Source organism: Xenopus laevis, chromosome 9_10L (assembly GCF_017654675.1).
Source record: "Xenopus laevis strain J_2021 chromosome 9_10L, Xenopus_laevis_v10.1, whole genome shotgun sequence".
In the NCBI taxonomy this organism is placed as follows: Eukaryota; Metazoa; Chordata; class Amphibia; order Anura; family Pipidae; genus Xenopus; species Xenopus laevis.
In genome coordinates, this window is record NC_054387.1 from 17,812,204 (window position 1) to 17,834,377 (window position 22,174).

At 41.9% G+C, this 22,174-nt stretch overlaps 2 protein-coding genes across 2 annotated transcripts; both read left to right on the plus strand.

The window, feature by feature from the left end:
• Positions 1 to 10,761: 10,761 nt before the first annotated feature.
• LOC108702045 (E3 ubiquitin/ISG15 ligase TRIM25) lies at positions 10,762 to 13,750 on the plus strand. The gene has a single exon (XM_018237053.2). It carries the CDS (start codon positions 11,034 to 11,036, stop codon positions 12,615 to 12,617), a length of 1,584 nt encoding a protein of 527 aa, XP_018092542.1. The 5' UTR covers positions 10,762 to 11,033; the 3' UTR covers positions 12,618 to 13,750.
• A 3,152-nt stretch (positions 13,751 to 16,902) lies between these two features.
• npbwr1.L (neuropeptides B/W receptor 1 L homeolog) lies at positions 16,903 to 20,956 on the plus strand. The gene is made up of 2 exons (XM_018237055.2): positions 16,903 to 17,534; positions 19,261 to 20,956. The coding sequence occupies exon 2, from the start codon at positions 19,456 to 19,458 to the stop codon at positions 20,443 to 20,445; it is 990 nt and encodes a 329-aa protein (XP_018092544.1). The 5' UTR covers positions 16,903 to 17,534; positions 19,261 to 19,455; the 3' UTR covers positions 20,446 to 20,956.
• Positions 20,957 to 22,174: the final 1,218 nt, after the last annotated feature.

The following is a 22,174-nucleotide window of genomic DNA, read 5'->3' on the forward strand; positions in this document are numbered from 1 at the left end:
GTATTTGCGCCTGGTGAAGTGGTGCGATGGGTGCGAGGCGGACGCTGGTGAAAATTCGCCTATTAGGGAATCTGCCCTTATGTCTAACTGATAACCAGAACAACTCTTATCTCTTACAATGACTCTTACTTTTGAACATGAATATGGCTATATTACTATGTGTGTTACTATTTTACTATGTTGCTATGCATGCCATATTACTACACGTTACTATGGAACTCTGTACAGAAAAGAACTGCTATTGTCTAATGCAAAGCTTTATTTTTTATACAATTAAGAAGGGCACAGAAAAGCCACATTTGTAATGCTACATGAACAACTTTTACTTTTTAGCACACTGGCTCAAACAAAGTATCCTTCTTGGTTCCAAGCTACTGTACTACAGTTATGAATGTTAACTAAGATAAGGGGCCGGCAGCTGTCCACCCACTATACAAGGGTAGGAACTCTTGTTTCAAACTTTTTGTGTGCATCAAGACTTTCTAATGCTAAAACAGAGCTATGATTTCCTGGCCTTAAAATTACATCCCAAATATGCCAGTCTTCCCAACATATTATATGGCTCCAGACCACCCATTCTTTCCTGCCATCTCAGGTCTAAAGCTGGCCATAGACGCAAAGATCTCATCGTACGAATCGAGGATTCGTCCGATTTTCGGAACGTGTGTGGAGAGTCCCGTCATTTTTCGTCTGGCGGAGATCGGTCATTTGGTCGATCGGACAGGTTAGAAAATTTCTGTCAGCTGCGGGTAATATCTCTGCGTGTATTGCCGATCATACGATTTTCAGTGGGAGACTGTCACTAGCTTTGTCTATCGTACGATTGCTGTCAGGGGCAGAACATCGGCTGATCTGTTCTTTAACTACTTTATTTGGTCGGAATGGTAAGACTTTGAATGGTTAGTGGCTGGTCGGGAGATGGAAAAGTCCAATCATACATTGATTCGTATGATCGGATCTTTGCGTCTGTGGGCAGATTTGTAAATGGAGTCTCTAACTAAGGATCCTCACCCAGGAATCAGGACACAATAGCCGAAATGCAGCATGAAGGGGTTCAGAGAAGGAGGCAGTGAAGGTGTGTAAGTGTCTTAATGGCTCCCTCAGTTCATAAAAGGACAGACATCCACCCTCATGGTCCAGTAAGATTCTAATTTTCCTGCATGCAGGGACTTGGGGTAATGATGTTCCTAAACTATCATGTATCACTGCAAAGCTATTATCATCATTTCCACACAAAGTCCAGGACTTCTTATTACACCAAATTCCAGATTCAATCCCGCTCCTATCCATACTGGAACAGGACACCCCAACCCACCAGAACCCTGCTTCACTGCCCTTCACATCCCAGCAATGTTGCCCTGAAGAAAAACTCCTGTTGCTTAAAGCCTGAGGGTAACTCTGAAATCTCCCTGGATCCTGTGGGTGACCCTGTTTAGTTTTTGAGTAGGATGCTGTTTTCCCATCTCCTGATATAATTACGTTATTCCCAGCTGTGTTAATATCTAGGATCATGCCTGAAGCCTCCTTACCCACAAACCCTTTATCCCAGCCACAATCCCAGATAAGCCTGTGAGTAATGTCTCCGAGATCACATCCAGATCCAGATCCTCTGCAGAAGGGACCTTTATATCATTTGTCTCTCTGTCTTCATTATCTTTCCCCTCATCCCCACAAAAGTCAGCTTCATCTGATTCCCATTCTTGTAGGACAGTGAGTGGATCTGCCATGTTTGCAGAGCTTGTCAATGTGGTTGATCATCATGGACTGGTCTTCCTTCTTGATTTCCTGCTCCCGGATTTGGTACCAGAGTTGGTTTGAAAGCTCTTCTTTCTGATCTTTCTGATCTTATTCAGGACTTGCTCCTCTAGGGCTTTCAGCTGTTCCCTGATGTCACTAAATATGGCAAGAACTCTCTCTGTCTCACCGTCTGCTTTTTCTTCCACTTCTTATCTGGATCCTGAAGCTTCTGTGTTCTTCTCTCAGTCTCCTCTGCCTCTGGTCTCAGTTTCTCGAGAAGGTTCCTCAGTTTCTCTTTCTTCTTCTCAGAGGCCTCATTCAGCAGCTCCACCTTATGGTCCCTGTGCTCTCTGGCCAGGCAGCAGGACTCACAGATACAGGCACCATCCTCATTGCAGTAATATTTCAGGAGTTCGTTAAGTTCAAAGCATTTTCTATTGCCCAGGGAAGTGGTGGGTTCAGTTAAGACGTGTTCTGCTGATTTGCTGTCACATGGGCATCACACATGGAGGTCTCACCCTGCAGACAGGATTTAGCAGCAGGTACAAGGGAATGGACACAGTAAGTGCAGAAGATATCAGCCCCATCCTGCTCTGCCTGATCAGAATGGTATTTCTCCACTCTGATAAACAAGATCATGTTTCTAGGTAGTAGAAGGTCCTGAAACTCGTCTCTGCATTTAGGGCAGGAATAACCCCCAGATCCCTCCTGGGTATCCAGTAGCTCCTCAATGCAGCCCTGGCAGAAGTTATGGCCACACAGCAGGGATACAGGATCAGTATAAATGCTCATGCATTGGAAACAAGTCAGATTATCTCTCAGAAGAGCAGCCGCCATCACTAAAAGCAGAAAGAATGAAACAGAATGTTGTCCTTTCCCTCAGAAACTAGTTGGACTTGTTTCACCTCTCACCATTTCTGGGAGTGGTAGTTTTGTCCATTGGACATTGGCTAATTTTAGATAATGTATGTCTGTATTCTTTTGTCCAGAGGAAATTAATGTGAGTGGAGGGATGATTCATAGAAAGGCAATTTCCCACCTCAGATCATCTCCAGTTCGCAAGTAGAAAAGTCCTGATTTCAGACTTCAGAAACCTCCAGTCCCTGGATCAACTTTTTAAGCTTCTGTCTTGGGACCTCATCAGTTTTTTACAACCCTATCATGGCTATGAGATAGAGAGACAGCAGCATATGCTGGGCTATTTTAGAGGGGGCAGCTCTGTAGGTTTGTTGAGAGGAGACACTACATTGGCAGCCAAATGATGGTTCTGAAACTCCAAAACTTGCCAGTGGTCCCATTCTGTTTTAGTCCATCTCTTAAAGGTTCCTGCAGGACTAATAAGCAATTACCAATGAGCAACATGTTTTATACTCTCTGCAGAGTAGTTCTTTCCTTTCTGTTGGGGACAGAACCTTCTCTGATCTGTGTCTTTCATTCCCAGTCTAAAGGCTCGGTCACGGTCTCTACAGCACGTTGTTTTGTTTCTTCCCACACCTATATTTATCTTTCTCCATCCATCAAGCAATAGATTTTTCTTTTCAGTTACTTTCTAGGCAGATCAAATTACCCAAACAAAAACTGCCTTCATCTTCTTGTTGGTGACAGTCCCTCATTCACCTATAGTTGCATTGGGGTGTCTATAGCAGCGTCCCCATGCCAAAACAAAAATTATTATTTATATATTTTGAAAGATAAAGAAAACTAGGAAATAGTTTTTTCTAGGAAAGCCTGCTCGGTTTATCTGGAATAAGATGGATTCCATTGGCATTTGAGAATCAGAAATTAAATTTTTTCCTCCAGAAAAAAAAAAAATATCTATATATATATATATATATATATATATATATATATATATATATATATATATAGTACTAGAAGAAAAAATAAAGACACTTTTTTGGTTTTGAAAAGTCCAATGAGTGCTCATCTTTTGCTTAGATATATATATATATATATATATATATATATCTATCTATATATATATATATATATATAGATATATATATATATATATATATATATATATATCTATATATATATTTATATATATTTATATATATATTTATTTTTTCGAGTAAATCGGCACTCACCATTCGTATTATTAAGGGCGGGTGCTAACCAAATTCGTAAATATCAGTCCAGCGAAAGCACTCACGGCATTGACTCCTCAAATGTCTATTAAAGGATTTTTATTAGTGCATGGTGCATCTGATAGACAAATATCAGTGGCATAACTAGAGTGCACCAGGACTACCTGCAAAAAAAATCTTCAGAGGGGCCTGGCGAAATGCAAGCCCCAACCAACCTGTTGCCCGCCCACTCTCTGTCCCATTCTCACCTACACCCTGCTATAATATAAGAAACTCACCCTGGTGGTCTAGGGGTGCGGAGGGGACGCCCTCTTTCTGCTCTGTCGCCGGTCCTTAGGGCATGCCCCCCGCGTCTCGTCTTCTTTGTAGACACGGACGCGCTGGCGTGATGATGTCAGCTCACAGAGGCGCGCAATGGTGTGAAATTCAAACACTCAAAAGGGGATTTTGGCTTACAGATTATTGCCCGTGATAGGAATTTGTTCCTGGAGCTTTCTGAGCGTTTGCTATCCTGTTTGAACCTGTTTTGATTCCTGTTGTGACCCCTGCCTGGCTTTTGACTATTCTGACCTCTGGAACCCAACCTTTGCCTGAATACTGATTACTCCTTCTGATTAACCCTTCTGATTCCTGGTTTGACCCTTGCCTGCCTGACTATGTTTACTCTCTGCCTGCCCCGACCTGGCCTGATCTGACTACTCTATTGCCTAACGTCTTGTACTATGACCTTCAGCCCAAAGACTCTCGCTAACAGTTGTGCCCCTCTGCCTATCCAGAACATCTGACCTTGCACCTCTCGTTTAAGTCCTGGTGGCATCCAAGTAGCTGAGGGCTCTTTCAGAGGCCAAAGGCGGTCACACTACAGGTGAAGCACGAGCCGAGACCAGGGTGCTTGGCATTTGTTCTGGTGCTGGGTGCCGACCGTGACATTATCACAGGCCAAAAGATGGATGAAGAAGATTGTGCTGCTGCTGCCGCTGCTCCTTCCGCCACTGAAGTGCTACTCACCACACTGTTACAGCGCCTGGAAGAGCATGAGCAGAGGCAAGACTACCTAATGCAAGGTTTTCACAATTTGACCCGTCATGCTTCTGTCCAGTCTCCAGCTCCAGTAGTCTCCCCTCCTGTGGCCACTCCTGTGGGTTCTCCTGCTTTAATGGGTAACGTATCTAAAACCTATGAACGCAAAATTGTCTTCCCCGACAAATTCAATGGGGACAGGTCTAATTTCTTTGTATTCCAAGAGGCATGCAAATTATACCTCAGCTTTTTCCCCCACTCTTTCGCTACTGGCAAAGAAAAAGTGAGGTTTGTAATAACCCTATTACAGGGTGATCCCCAAATTTGGGCCCTCAGATTGCCTCTCTCAGATCCTGCCCGTTTTTCCCTTGAAACATTCTTTAAAACCATGGCTGTACTTTATGATGACCCAGATCGTGCATCTTCTGCCGAGGGAGATGGGATGCGGAGGTGTATTGCACCGAATTCCACCGGTGGGCAGTGGAAACTGGCTGGAACGACATGGCACTGGTGTTGGGTGCCGTGACACCCGCCCTGCACTGGGGTCTCCTGGCCACCTTCACCCTCCATCCCCACAGAAGGTAAGAAAATGGCTGGGGATGTGGGGTTCTTTAAGAGGCCCCCCTGTTCCCCCCCCATGATGGGGTCTGTTTTCTCTATAATTATGCCACTGATACATATATATATATATATATATATATATATATATATATATATATATATATATATATATATATATATATATATATATATATATACACATTACATTATATTATGTAAGAAATTACATTTACATCCAAACTTACTACCAAGCTAAGATTAGATGTAATAGGCTTGTTGATAGCTTCCCTATATGTACAATGGATGCATGAGGCACAACTGAAACTGCAAGTGGAGCCAGTAATAGCTTCATATTGGCATGAAGAAAATAAAATGTACTTGTATAGTTGAGTGGCACAAGGTTGGCTAAATAAAACAGAGAATAGACCATTGCTACAGGCAGTCAGCAGTAAGGCAGTTATAATTTGGACAAAAAGGTTGAACTTGATGAAAGTGTGTCTTTTTTTAGCTTCAAGTTTTACATCACTATGGCAGTATGTTATTTCCATAAAAAACATATCCACACTCACCAACTAGTATTTCTGCTGCACTTGTTGTAGGGTGCATTCTTCTGTACAATGGTAGCATGTTCCACCAATGTACACAACCCTCTTCAGAAAGTATAAATACAGTATAATAAGTGTATGAACAACAAGGTTGCAAAGAAAAAGACAATTTTTAACATTCTTTTGTCAAGCTGAACAAATACTAAAAAAATGCCCAATCTATTTAAAGATACTAAAAGTCGCACCTCTTAGTCTAGGTACAGTAACATCATACATAGTCCTAAAGCTAAACTTGACTCATACTTTCTATTCATTCCTCCTGGGGTTCCAATTTGTTTGTAAAGTGTGAATCCTGCATTTCTTCCTTCTGTGGAGATAAGGAAATCTGGTCCATGATGAAGAACCAATACCTGCCAGGGGTCTATAACATTGGACCAGGGGTCCAGGGTTGCAGTTTCAGGGCCCCCCAGCCTCAACAATCCCTCCCACGGCCCAGCCGCAACCCCCCTCCACCAGCCTCAGCTTGTTTTTCCTTCTTGCTGACATGATTGGGGTTAATGGGGAAGCCAAAGAGCAGTGCCCAGGGTCTCAGGCAAGGAGCGGGCCTGGGTCAGCGGCCCACAAGAGCTGAGGCCCACCAGGATTTTTCCCGGTCTCCCACTAGCCCAGTCTGACCTTGAGTGCCATCTTATGAATGTCTGAACCGACAAAGTCAAGACCACTCCCAGTATAGTTGACTTATACTCACTGATCCAGTCCTATGCTTAGGGCATGTTTAATAAAGTTCTGTGCCACAAAAATAAACTCTCCAACTTGCACATCACCAACTAGAACTACAATCTTTACATGTTACAAAGTCACAGCTGCAATGATGTTGCAAAGATCGAAGTCTATGACGTTGACCCAAGATAACGTTGACCTTTCTTGTCTTAGGAAATGCTGTTCCTTATACATTTGTTGTGGTTCTAGGGTAAGTAAGTATTTCTTAACTTAAGCAGCTCAAGAAGTTGAGGCTTCGTCTGATGGTTTGCTTTTTGCTAAACCAGCCTGGTGCCACCCCTATAACACCATAACATAAAGGAACCTCTACTCTATTCTTTGTATTAGCTCCAAATTCCAAGTACCTACACAGACTTTCTGAAGAGTCAAAGTGCCAGCTCCAAGAATCCACAGGGCACATCAACATTAGTTTTACTCCCTCTTCTCCAGGGTAACCAATCCCAGCTTAACAAGTGTTTCCTCTTATCTAAGCTCTTCCATTCCCTTTATCACTCTTCTCTGTACTTTCTCTATTTTATTACTGCCCCTTATACATTTCTATATAGCAATCCCCCCTTAACAGCTTCTTCTCCAGGGTAACCAACCCTGGCTTGACCAGTGTTTCCTCATAACTGAGCCATTCCATTCCCTCAGTTTATTTATCAGTTTAGTTGCTTTTCTCTGTACTTTTTTCTTGTGATATCCTGTTAGAGAACTGGGGCCCAAAACTGGACAGCATAATCTATGTGGTGCCTTAACAGTGCTTTGTAAATAGGAAGAATTTCCCATTAGATTTATATGTAGCTGCATATTCCATGTTAAATAATATTACTTTTTTTATAAATTGAATGTCATCAACCACTGAAATACCCAAGTCACCCCTTTGTCCAGATCCTTATTTAAGAATCTTTTTGCAATTGTCTGCAAAATACTAAACATGAATTGGCTGAATTATAGAAAGGTGACATGGTCATTGTACAATGAAAAGTTTAATTGAATGATTCCAGTTAAGGATATGTTGTCATACAAAGGTTATTTTATTTATAGTAACAAATAAAATCAATATAATTACAATGATAAGTAAATAGAAAATCATACATGAACCATCACTGACAGAGACAGAATTCGTTGGGGACGGGCCATGCAGCCGGGCCCCGCCCCCCACCCTCTTCCGTGCAGCGCTGCAGCCGCTGTAGTGGGCGCGTGACTGCCGGGGGGGCCCTGTGGGGGTGCGGACCCTGGCCCAATTGCACCCCCTGCTCCCCCGGTAGTTAGGCCACTGATAACTGGCAGGCAACATTATTTTACCTTACTGACCTGACATGATATTATACCCTTAGTGAATATGGGTGGCCATTTCTTTTATAGTACCCACAACAAATATGGTCTCAGAATGAGTTTGGCTGTTAGGCAGTGCCCTAATCAATAATTTTAAAACAGGAATCAGCCCACCTTACCCAGAATGCAGCATTAAGGTGTAAGTGTCTGATTGGCTCACTCAGCTCATAAAAGGACAGGCATCCGGCCTCATAGTCCATTGAGATTCTGATTCTGCTGCAAGGAGAGATGTGTAGTAAATCTATTCCTTTACTGTCATGTCTAACTGAATAGGTATTGTTCTCCCTACACAAACACCATGACCTGCTGTTATCTCCAATAAAGGATTGTACTGGTCTGTACATGAGTAGGAAGTAGGGTTTCCACCTTTTCTGGAAAAAAATACCGGCCTTCCTATATATTTATCTTTTTTACCTATTAATAACTTTGGGATCCCGAAGAGACGAAAAGACCCAAAGTTACGAAAATAGCCGAAGCCGAAGACTCAAAGCAGCGAAAAAACCCGAAGTCACGAAAATAGCCGAAATTGAAGTCCTGAAGCACTGAAAAGACCCGAAGTCACAGAAACAGCCGAAACTGAAGTCCTGAAGAGGCAAAAAGAACTAAAGTCACAAAAGGAGGCGAAGTTGAAGTCCTGAAGCCACGAGTTCAATTCCTCTGAACACCATTGTATGTTTTTTTTTAATCCCCTGGCCACCAATGTATTATTTTAATACTCTATAAGGCCCTGCCACCAATGTTTTTTTTAAAAAATATTCTTTGGGGCCCCAATTGTTTTAACTTGTAAGGGGGGCCCCTGCCACCAATGTTTTTTTTTTTAAAAAAAAATATTCTTTGGGGCCCCAATGTTTTTTAACTTGTAAGGGGGGCCCTGGCGCCAACGTTTTTTTTAAAAAACTTTTATGGGGGGCCCTGGTCCCCAATAGCTTTTTATAACGTGTGTGGGGGGGTTACCTTTCTTAGTGCTGATGTCTGTGTGGTCTTTTAACTGTGATGTGGAGTGGGCAGGGTCTGGGGCAGGGCATATGGGCAGGGTGGGTCCCCAAAAATGTTGTTGTACGGGGCCCCTGGCCACTTGACAGGGATACAGGATCATTATAAATGTTTAGAGAGATGAAGCAGGTCTGCTCGTCTCTCAGGTCAGAAGCCGCCATCACTGAAAGCAGGAACGAGGCACGAAAAGTTATTTCTATTGAAACCCAGAGGAAACTTGTTTTACCTCATCCCACACGCAGAGTGCATTGTGTTTGGCTCTAGGACACTTGACATTATAGTAACCATTATATTTTCTACAATCTATCAGATTCATATGGAGCTTTTGGTATGACACCTGTGAAAATGTCACCTTGTTTAAAAATATACATAACTATAAATTGTATCATCATCATCAAAGCAATTAGCTTTCCTGTATGACACAGTTACCCATTAAATATAGCAACATATATATATATAGCAACAAATAAATAGCAGGTGATCTTTTCTCCCATGGAGAAGATAAAGATCCCCCTTTAGGAATTGAACTTTCATTTGAAGCAGTGTAGGTGGTCCTGTATGGTAGCATGAGATTTGGGAATGCCCTGTGGGGTGATGTTGTGATGGCAGATAGTCTTCTTCTATATAGGCTTCTGACTAATATGTACTTTCCGTCAAGGGCTTTCTGGGAAGAAGCCAAGCAACTATAACATGCTGTATCCATAAAAGATAATCAAAATCTCTGCCAAGATTGTGTGCCTCTCGCAGTGTTCCCAAGATAATAATCTGAAATAGAACTGGTGAGATAGTTAAGCAATCTGATATATTGGTCTCAATCATGTCACGCTTCATCACAAAGAAGGACAATCAATGTTTTGAAAGATATACCCCCCCTATACTGTCCCTTTCTCATAAATGGAAGCTTTATTCCCTTGAGACACTGATTGTCTTCACCTGTGACATCCTTGAGTAGATTAAAGGTTGCTAAGACTCCTTTCAGTTCCTACTCTGAATATATAATATGTTTGTATGGTAATGCCTTGTCATGTATCCAGGGAACAAGAACACCAAGAGGAAGAAGACTGGGTAATCATATATAATAGTGATAGCTCTCTTGTAGAATAGTACTCACAGGCTATGAACTGCCCGATCAGTTTAGTTAGAAGAAATCGAAAGTGGTGAGTGAGAGATAAACATGATAAAGCTGATTGGACCCATCTAGACCATAGTTCAAGAGGGTGTTCATGAACAATGCAGATATTTTCCCTTAGACAGATGGACAGTTGTGAAATTTTACTTTTGATTTAGAATAATCATTCGGAAATCAGTTTACTATCATTTACCCCCTGTATCATTTAAGATCAGTAGTGCTAAACCTGTTAAATATACAAAGGATGGGTCACATCCCAAGGGACATTAAGGTCAACTGACTCAAGTCAGGTGTAAACAAGAAGCATCCTATGACGTCTAAAATCCTGTACCTCTTTTTTACAAGAACCAATGACACACCTTGTTGACAACACCCAACCATTCTACACCTACACATACTTCTAGCTGCTGTTCATGTTCTGCTCTAAATAGTAACAGTTTTCTTTTGCTCTATAAAAAAAAACAGCTTTTCTTTGTTTTACATCCACTGTAGTCCTCGCAGAAGTTCACTCCCTGATGCGGGGGGTAGCAGCATTCATTTGTTCTTCCTGATAGCCAAAGGAGGTGGCCTTGCTTGAATAAAAGCAGAGTCCTCAGAGTAAATTAAACACAAACTAAGCCAAAACCAGAATAAGAGACATGGGCCAGAGATACACACTGGTATATTCTGCTTTGTGGTCTAGAAACTTCTATGTTTTTTTGATGGGGTTACAATCACAGGAGATGCAACTCAACCATTAACTCAAAGGATTAACTGTAAAGAAGCGAACAAGAGACTCTGCACTGTGACGTGACATACGGTAAAACAAGTATCACTGGTTTCTAAGAGAAAAGATACTTTTCAGTCTCATTTATCATTTCAATGATGGCAGCTGCTGATCTGAGAGATGAGCTGAACTGTTCCATCTGCCTGAGCATTTATACAGATCCAGTATCCTTGCCGTGTGATCATAACTTTTGCCAAAGCTGCATTGAAAGGATGCTGGATACCCAGGAAAACTCTGGAGGTTATTCCTGCCCTGAATGCAGAGAAGAGTATCAAGAACGCCCTGCTCTGCAGAGGAACAAAATACTGGGTAACATAGCAGAGCGATTCCTTTCTACTCCCCCAGGGCAGGATGGGACTGGGATCTTCTGCACTTACTGTGTCCATTCCTCTGTACCTGCTGCTAAATCCTGTCTGCAGTGTGAGACCTCTATGTGTGATGACCATGTGACAGTGCACAGCAAGTCAGCAGAACACGTCTTAACTGAACCCACCGCTTCCCTGGGGAACAGAAAATGCTTTGTACATGATGAGCTTCTTAAGTATTTCTGCAATGAGGATTCGGCCTACATATGTGTCTCTTGCTACATGTTTGGGGAACACAGGACACACCATGTGGTGTTTCTTAATGAAATTTTTGAGAAAAAGACAGAGAAAATGAAAAATATCCTGGATAAATTGATCCCAGAAAGAGATGAATTAGAGAAAAGAGTCCAGAGCCTACAGGAGCACAGGAGAGAAGTGGAAGAAAAAGCAGCCGGTGAGACAGAGAGAGTCAGTGCCTTGTTTACCGACATCAGAGACCATCTGGAAGCCCTCGAGAAGCAAATACTAAGTGAGATCTCCAAGCAAGAAGAGCAGTTGAATCTTCAAATCCTTTACCAAATCCAGCAGCTGGAAATAAAAAAGGATGAGCTGTCCAAGAAGATCCGTCGCACGGAGGAGCTGTGCAACATGGCTGAATCAGTAACTATTTTATATGGCAGGACACCAGACAAACCTACATTTTGTGATGCTGAGGGGTTAGATGATGAAGGCAAAGCCAGAGATGATCAAAAATACCCTGTTATAGGGGAAATGGATCAGGGTTTCATCTCAGATATGTTACTTAAAGGATTGGGTGGTATTGGGGCTGAATTAAACAAAAGAATTTATGGTCAGGAGGCTGCAGATCTTCTATTAGATATACATACTGCCGGGAATAATGTATTTCTATCAGATGATCATAAAATGGTTTTCTGCTCAAAAAAGGACCAACGTCGCCCACGACTTCCACAGAGGTTTCAGTATCCTCAGGTTTTAAGTACCATGAGTTTCCCCTCTGGGCAGCATTACTGGGAAGTGGAGGGCAGAGAATCTGGAGGCTGGGGGGTAGGAGTAGCCTATCCCAGTATTGAGAGGACTGGGGTTCAGTCATGGATTGGAAATAATAAGAAGTCCTGGTGTTTGTACAGAGGATATAGAAAATATTCAGTGAGGCACAACAACAAAGTAACTGATTTACATCATGTTCCTTCCTCCCAGATAATCAGAATCTCGCTGGACTATGATGCCGGACGTCTGTCCTTTTATGAGCTGAGTGAGCCAATAAGACACTTACACACCTTCACTGCCACCTTCACTGAGCCCCTTCATGCTGCATTCTGGGTAGGGTTGGCCAATCTCAAAATTATTACCTAGGGCGCTTATCCCAACTCTAGCCCAAAGTGTATCAGTGACATCGTATTTCATAAGTGGAAGCACTCATCTATATGTTGACCAGATGGGAGCTGATCTAAATTGCTTCATATGCAACAAAGTCATTAACAAACTAAACCCCCTTTACAATGACTTGGTGACTTCAGGCAATCAAAAATGAGTAGAGATTTTGGACCTTAAGATGGTTGGGTTGCTATGGTCTGGTTTTAAGATAGATGAGCTGATTTTTGTCTTTCTTTGTTTTTTTGGGGGGGAGGTCTGATGGTATAGGAGGTCATAATAATTATATCTGGGACATCACACTAATATGAATGCTTATAGATAATAGTCTATCCATTAACAGCTGGTATGTTATTGTTACAAGCCTAATAACTGCTCTCTGCGGTGGACATGCTGCTATATTGCTTAGTAGAACAGTCTCCATTTACTGGAGCTCTATGTTGTATTTTCACACTCAGCATGAATTGTATTAATATTTGTAATTTTGTGATTTTATTTGCCCATAAATAATAGTTCTTTGATATGGCTTATTTAATAATGCCTTATACTACCTTTAATACTAACATCTGTACCTACCACATCATTTGGAGGAAAGAAACCACACATTGATAGGAAGGTGAGGGTGTTTGGAGGAGATTTTATTCCTTTGTACTTATGTCAGGTTGCTCCAATTACTGGATAATCACTGCCATAAAAACAGGACTCCTGCACCTGCGTATCAGAGAATACACTCCCCCATGCAAGAAAGTAGAGACAGTCACACGAGTACCAGAAATTACACTCCCCTATGCAAAGGACATAGAGACAGTCACGTGAGTACCAAAAAATACATTCCCCATGCAGAGGAAGTCACATGTTACATAATATTACACATTGTTTATCAGAAAAGAGTTTTAGATTGGTGACTATATTTGAAAATTCAAGTTATTTAATATATTTTTGTGTTGAATAACACACTAAGTTCCATATACAAACACACAAACACACATACAGGCAGACCTGTGCCATGATGTCACCCTGTGCTTGCATAATTCACTTTGTAAGTTAAACAATCACCAGTGTGTTTGGTTAATAAAATCCCAGTGATGCAGAAAATGTCTATATTTTATTCTGTGTTTTTGTTTCTTCAAAGAAAGTCAGAGAATGGTGCTTTCCACAAAGCCCTGCCCTGTGTAACATGCACATACCTCATTGCTCATTTAATCTGTACTCGGTTTGTATATATCACTGGTCCAAGATTATGGAGAAGTGCAAGGAATACTGTAAGTGGGTTGGAGAAAATAGATAAAGTCATTTCCTTTTCGTCCCCTGCTCGTTACTCTTAAATGCATATTTACAGCTGGGTACAGATAGGAGAATGACAGCAAATTCTTTCTTTCTGCTTCTTCTCATCCCTTTCCCGTTACCTTTACCGCTCTGCTCTTCCCATTTCTCTTCTACTCACTCTGTCTTTTCTGACACACTATCTTTTCCCTACCCATTATCTTTCAGTGCTCTTTCCCCTCACATGCATATTTACAGCTGGGTGCAGATAGGATAATGAGAGCAAATTCTTTCTTTTTGCTTTTTCTCATCCCTTTCCTGTTTCCTTTACCACTCTGCTCTTCTCATTTCTCTTCTACTCAACCTGTCTGACTCACTCTCTTTTCCTTGCCCATTCTCATCCCCTAACCAACACTCTTCCCTTGACCCTCTCTCTTCTCCTGGCCCACTCTCTTCTCTTGGCCCACGCTTTTCTCTTGCCCACAATTTTCTCCTGACTCACTTTCTTCTTGTGACCTTCTCTCTTCTCCTGAAGCACATTCTTCTTTTGAACCACGTTCTTCTCATGACTCACTGTCCTCTCATGACCCACTCATGCTTTTCATTTCCTCCCTATTTATATTTTGCTTGTTCAATTTTTTTCTCCCTATTCCTTAGAATAATACTGAGGGAGGAGCACTGACAGGCAATTGGATCACCTTTGCATGCAGTTCACAGCCATGTTCAGTACCTTGCATTTTTACTGCTCCTTTTAACCAACAGCATCAGACTACATGGGGATTTGCATATGCTTATAGAATTGCCCAGATTTCACCTGCTGGCATAGTCAATCCTTGTGTGGGTCAGTGTAGAGAGTCAATTTAAAAAACTGAATATGGAAAATGGTTGTAAGCCACATCCAAAGTGATTCAATCAACTGACTGCATTTCAGCCCTTCAGAATTCACACGGACCCCATTAGCAGTATTCTGCCGTGTGTCCCACAGTTTGGGAGATTATACTCTACACAGACCAGTACTAAAGTGCACAGAACCTAAACAGATAACGACAGACAGATTACTAGTATAGAGCAATGAGTGTTATGTATGTTGCCCCAAAAGGGCTCTAACAGAGTGTAATGTTCTTTGTACATATTGCTCCAAGCTATCTAATGCTATGCAATAGGCTCCATGTATATTAAACTAAACAAGGCAAGAGAACAGTTCAATGGAATTGAAGCAGATTACCTGGAGAGGCCACAGATGCAGCACAATGGGATATTTGCGTATTAATCAAGGCAGTTTAGGAATACAGTGCAGCAGATTTTGTGCATAATAAATTCCCAACTCTGCCCCACTCTACATCAACTTATTTTCAAGTACTTACCAAACTACTCATTATTCCTCACTCTGCCTCTTTCCATTCTCACATTCAAGCTTTCGCTATAGCTGCCCCTTCTCTGGAATTCCCCCCCAGTCCAACAACCTTTTCCTAAATCTTACTGCATTTGACCCATCTCTTAAACACATTTCATTGATATACTGCACAGGCACTCATCACAAAGGAATTTAAACATGGCAACACAGAGCACACGGACTCAAGCCATTAGTGTATCCATTGGGGGCACCCTAAATTTGGTACCACTCGTTAGTATTTTAATGTTTCATTCTCCTTTGTGCTACAAATAATCCCATTCATATGCCAGGCAGAAACATTATTCTCATTGTGGCACCTCACATCAGTCCCAAGATTTCTTGTAGGTTTAATGGCTCAACATTTGCTATCAAATTAAATTGTCTTTTGGAGCATGAAGAGAGGCAACTGGGAAGCTAACGAGCATTTTCATCTTCCTGTGGGCACCGAGTCAGATCCTGCTCCTCACTGCCTGTAACTGTCTAAGGGAGGATTTATTAGGAAACGTCCAATAAATGTGCAATGTCCCAGAAAGGACCAGGAAAGGAGATTTGCATATATTTGAATAAAGCACCATTCCTGTCTACTGCACATACAGAGTTGCACAGGTACAGTACAGGTACTGGATCTATCATCTGAAATGTTTGGCCCTTGGGGGGTTCTCCATACCTTCTGAGGTTAAATTAAATAAATCCAATATTATATATTGTTTTGCCTCCAGCTCGGATTCATACACCTTAGTTAGGATCAAGGCACTGGTTTTAATACAGAGAAAAAGCTTTTCATTATGAAGGTCAGAATATGTTTCAGGATAGCTCGTTTCATCAAGTGAACAATATACAATGTAGTAAGAGTCCGTAAATATCCATAATCCCTTTCACGCTTCATTCTTTAGTGTGTGCTTGGGCTACAAACACCTATGTATATTAATCCATGTGCAGTTTCAGGTTCTGTTGTGGATAGGCTACCAGCAATTTCCAAGCATTATTGATGTGAATATGAACTGTAATAGTCTTATTAAGGACTTTGTTGTATGGACCCTTCCCAAAGACTATTATCCCAACTACTACTATAGGCACCATCTCTCCCTACTATACCTGCTATCCCACAGTCACACTCCCTTCCCAGAGACTATTATCCCACTGTTACTATAGTCACCATCTCTCCCTACTATACCTGCTATCCCACAGCCACACTCCCTTCCCAGAGACTATTATCCCAACTACTACTATAGGCACCATCTCTCCCTACTATACCTGCTATCCCGCAGTCACACTCCCTTCCCAGAGACTATTATCCCACTGTTACTATAGGCACCATCTCTCCCTATTATACCTGCTATCCCACAGTCACACTCCCTTCCCAGAGACTATTATCCCACTGTTACTATAGGCACCATCTCTCCCTACTATACCTGCTATCCCACAGGCACAGTCCCTTCTCAAAGACTACTATCCCTATTGCTAGTAAAGCAGAAATAGGGGACACAAACCAGGATGGGCAAAGTGTAAAGTAGTGGGCTGCCCAATTGTTTTAGGGGATTGTGCAGCAGGGAGAGGAGGTTACACAGTTGTTAGTGGGGGCTGCAGAATACACCGAAGGCAGAAGGGGATGGTATTTGCCTGAGGAGAGCAGTGGGGGCTGAACAGAAATCAGGCTGAGAGCAGACACAGTGGAAGATAAAGCGCAGCACAGGGAGAGGAGAGAGTACAGCAGGGACAGCAAGGACAACAGGAAGGCACAAAATCAGAATTTTAGCAGACAGAGGATTTTCTGCAAAGCATAGAATATACAGTAGGTAGTAACTGCACAGCACAGCCTTCAAAGGAGGTTGAGTCTGCACAGAGTATACATAAGGTATATTCTGTACATCACAAAGTATAAAGTAGTTAAGGGCTGCAAAGAGTTAGGGGCTACCAGAGTACACAGTAGTTAGTGCCTGCAGAGAGTATACACTAGGTATAAGTACACAGCATGGAGTATGCAGTAGGTAGGGGCTGCAGATATTATATAGAAGGTACGGACTGCACAGCACAGAGTGTATAGTATGCGGGGGCTGCAAATAGTGTACAGGAGGTAGGGGCTGCACAGCACAGGGTATACAGTAGGCAGCACAGAGTATATAGTAAGAAGAGTGTGCACGGAGTATATGATAGATGGGGACTGCACTGTGGAGAGCATACTTAAAGCCTAGTTGTACCATTCAGTACATAGGACTCAAGCAGCCTGGTGTCTGGATGATCAGGTAAGAGAAATGTTAGGTGCTAGGGGTTGTTAATGGGTCACGGGTGCATGGGTGATGTGTATGTGAATGTGCCCAAGATTTTACGAGGCGAAATGGTGGGCGTTACCCAGAATTTGTACCTGTATGATCTGTGCTATATAATTATCCCAGATTGTTTGATGAGGTTCATGTTCATTTGGGTGTCTGCCAATACCCCCAATAATCTTTCTGACTGTATGTGCAAAAATTATCTTTAATGAGTACTTTTATAGAACAGAGAGTTCTGAGAAACTACATGAGGTATACATTATTATGTACCACAATTTATTGTGCCCACTGGCCTTACAATGAGTGTGTGCCGGTGCCCAGGGAACTCTACCATCTGCCTTTAGCTGCTTACAGATCCAGAGAATCCTATAGTTACAAAATTCTGTCTGCTTCACTTGGCCCCAGGTACAATGAGAGTGGAATATTTGTACCTAATGGGTTATCATCCAGCCTCTCAGACAGCAGAATGTTATAGTGAGGGTCTGATGGTGTCAAATACATACCTGCCATGTAGTATCTGTTAACCAGACTACTTTGGAAATGGTGTATATGTACCTTATAGTTCATGTATAGTGAACAAATCCCATTGTTTTATTAAAAGCAAGGCTGTCTAGCACTACAGCTCCCAGCATCCCCTTAAAGACTTAACATGGTTTTACTGTTTATATCTTTCTCTGCTGCCTTTTTCTCATGCATATACAACTACTGTTTACAATGGATCTTCTTAAGTATCCTTATATATAAATCTGCTGTAGGACCCCAGGCACAGTGGGGCCTGGACAGTATCACCCTAAAGAAACCTCTGATCAAGGCATTTAGCTGCAACACATATTTGCCAGCACACCTTGGGAAAGGATCAGGCTGAATAAAGAGTCATCATTTGTGACTGCAGACTGAGGTTGAACTTGATGGACGTGTGTCTTTTGCAACCTAGCTTACAATGTAACATAAAATAATATTATACTAACAGGGGATGAACGCGAAAAGAAAGGAAAGGAAGCATATCATTTACCCACAAATGTTTATGAATCAAAACTGAATAAACACTATGGGAAACTCATGTCATCCAACCGGTTGTGGGTTCCTTTAAGAACTAGTCAAGCATTGCTAGTCATTTCCCTAGTTGTATAATGATGATTATTACCATGAAAATGTTATTGCAAGGAACAGACCAAGTGGGGCATCTATAACCCCCAAGTGAAATAATCCTTCTTAAAGGTAACACCAAAAAATGAAAGTGTATTAAAGTTATGAAAATATAATGTAGTCTTGCCCTGCACTGGTAAAACTGCTGCTTGCTTCAGAAACACTCAGAAAAAAGACTATATGGCACATGTTAAATAGTGGATAACAGATAACACCAATATGTTCTACAGAGTTTATCTGTAGTGTAAACTGAGTCTTTTCTCCTTTGAATGGCTGCTTATTTATATAAACATTTGAAGTGTTTCTGAAACACTTTAAAACACTTTTAATTTTTGATGTTACTGTTCCTTTAAGGAAACCCTGCAGGGTCTTATTTACATGACCAACTGGAGTAACCTAAGACTTGGGTGTGCGATCCCTCCGTCAGCATCTCTCTTGTTCATGTTCATGAAGCCCTGCCAGAATAAATACTGCACCCCCAAAGAAAAGGTGATAGTCAAACATAGAGGATTAGTGCTCTTCTATTAACATTCTGCCCTTTTAATCCTTTCAGGCTCTGAAGATCGTTATTTGGGACACAACAGCGGCTTTTACAGCCAAGGAAGCATAAGAAGTGGGAAATGTTTCCATCTGGGTATGGCACTCCCTAAATATATATCACTGACAATACACAGGAATAAACCTGGGAGCCTTGGACCTGTGCTCAGTCCTCTGTCTGTGCTCCAATGAAGATCTGAGTCAAAAGACCATGGAGAACATATCATGGTTTGGAGCCCCCAATTCTTCCTGTCACCCCACAGGAAACTTTTGCCATCCCAATAAGACCTATCCCAGCAGCTCAGAGATGTCCCCTGACTTCTACATCATCCTCCCTATCATCTACGCTGTCATCTGTGTTGTGGGGTTGACGGGAAACACTGCCGTCATCTACGTCATCCTCAAGGCCCCCAAAATGAAGACAGTAACCAACCTCTTCATTCTCAACCTGGCTATAGCTGATGACTTGTTCACCTTGGTTCTTCCTATCAACATTGCAGAAATCCTTCTCCATTACTGGCCTTTTGGTGTTGTTCTGTGCAAAGTGATATTGTCTATAGATCTGTATAATATATTCTCCAGCATTTATTTCCTGACTGTTATGAGTATTGACCGCTATTTAGTAGTCCTGGCCACTGTGAGGTCCAAGAGGATGCCTTATCGTACATATCGAGCTGCCAAAGTCATCAGCCTTCTGGTGTGGCTGCTGGTCATAGTTATTGTGTTGCCTTTTACCATATTTGCCGGAGTCTACATGGATGACATGGACTTTAAAAGTTGTGGCTTGAATTTCCCCAAACCAGAGAAGTTGTGGTTTAAAGCAAGTCGCATCTACACATTGTTATTGGGTTTTGCCATACCTGTGTCCACTATCTGCATCCTCTACATGGTCATGTTATACAAACTGCGCAATATGAGACTGAACTCAAATGCCAAAGCATTGGACAAGGCAAAGAAAAGGGTCACTGTCATGGTTTTTGTTGTGGTAGCTGTTTGCCTCTTCTGTTGGACTCCCTTTCATTTGGCCACCATTGTATCTTTGACCACAGACTTGCAGGAGACATCTCTGGTCATTGGCATCTCATACTTCATCACCAGCTTAAGCTATGCCAACTCTTGCCTCAACCCATTCCTTTATGCCTTTCTGGATGACAGCTTTAGAAAGAGCTTTCGGAAACTGTTGGAGTGCAAGCCAGCCTGAATACCACCTTGGCTATGGACATCCATAGAATCGCATTGTTCTGTGTATCGGTTCTGGATTTTCTACATTACCCTCGGACAATGGGATTACTCCATTTGGAAACTGAAAATTCAATGTAACTCAATATAATAATAATATATAACTTGTTATGTAACTTAAGGTCATATAACTCGGTCAGTTTATTTGCAGTGAATACTACTTAGGTTTTAATATCTGCTAGGTATATATAGGGAATGTGCAATCCACTCAAGATATTATTAGACTACCCCATGTCTCTAAAATGTGCTATTTCCTCCAACCATTCTCAGAAATTGGTTTGTAGTGGAATTATTTCTAAAATGTTGATTGCATTACTTCTCCATTTTAGTAGTGATGACTAGTTCACGAATGTTTGAGGTAGAACTGATTCTGGGGAATCATCCAGCACAAATTGCCTTCTACCAGTGTCGGACTGGCCCACCGGGATACCAGGAAAACTCCCGGTGGGCCCAGGTGTCAGTGGGCCCTCATGCTGCTAAACATTTGACCTATTTCATGGTCATTCCCTATTTGTATAAGAACAAAGAGGCTAAATAGATGGAAAAATAGATTATAGTATAGTAAAGAAAAGAGACAAGGAGAATAGAGGTTGAGTGAGGAGAGGAAGAATAATAGTACTGAGTGGGCCCCTGGTCTAGGATTAATTGGTGGGACCCTGGTCAAACGTTTTTGGGTGGGCCCCTGGTGTCCCAGTCCGACACTGCCTTCTACAGTGTAGCCAGAATTATCCCAGAGTGATATGCATGGTTTCCTCTGCAGATATCTAGCTAAACTAGTTATAATGAGGGTAAGATGGCTCAGTATAACTGTTGGACTCCACCACCACCCCACCCAGAGTTGTTACATGTTGGTTCATCATAAAGTCCAGTCAAATTTTGGGAGAATGCCCAGATATTCCTATGGCTATTTGCTGATACTCCAGTGTTTTCCTATACCTGTGATTTTGTCATTCGCTACAGGGGGCCCTCCATGGGGCTTCAACTGAATAAGACTGACAGCTATTATAACTTGATAGGTTTTGTGGGAATAATGGTGAATCTTTACATTAACATGACAAACTCATTTACTTCAAAGATTTTATATGTAGTTGCGCCTTACTGAAATTTGGAAGTGTTTAACCAGTCAACATGTGGTGTGCCGGCGCCCTCTACTGCACAGAAAAGGACTAGTAAATAATAATTCACAGTATTGACCTGTCCTACAACATAATGAAGATGAGTGGGTGAGAAGTCAGGCTGGAATTTGTAGCCGTTGGGCTGATGGGTGCAGTACATTGTATTGTTCAAGCGCAGCCCCTGTAAATGTGCTACATCTGTTGCTGTCACATTGTGTTCCTGCTCGTAGGCAATAAAACAGATTGCTGCTGTGGGTTCCCTCTAACCAAGTCATGTTCCATGAATAATTCCCATGTCTGCACCGTACTTCCCTGACAAATTCAATCGACTCCATCGCTTCCCTGTCTCCCATATGTTCCCACAGCCTGCCAGGCATACGGAACCTGCAATCCGTCAGCGGCATTACAAGGATCAAAGGAAGCCAATATGGCTGCGTGGTGAGTTGGTTACACCTGCAAACAGGAAATTAATACCTTAATTGCTCCTGGGGTATATGCTCAATATGAACACAGTAAATAGGACTTGTGAAAACTGTGTTCTGCCTATTCTTTTCATTTAGTAAAATCAATATTTCT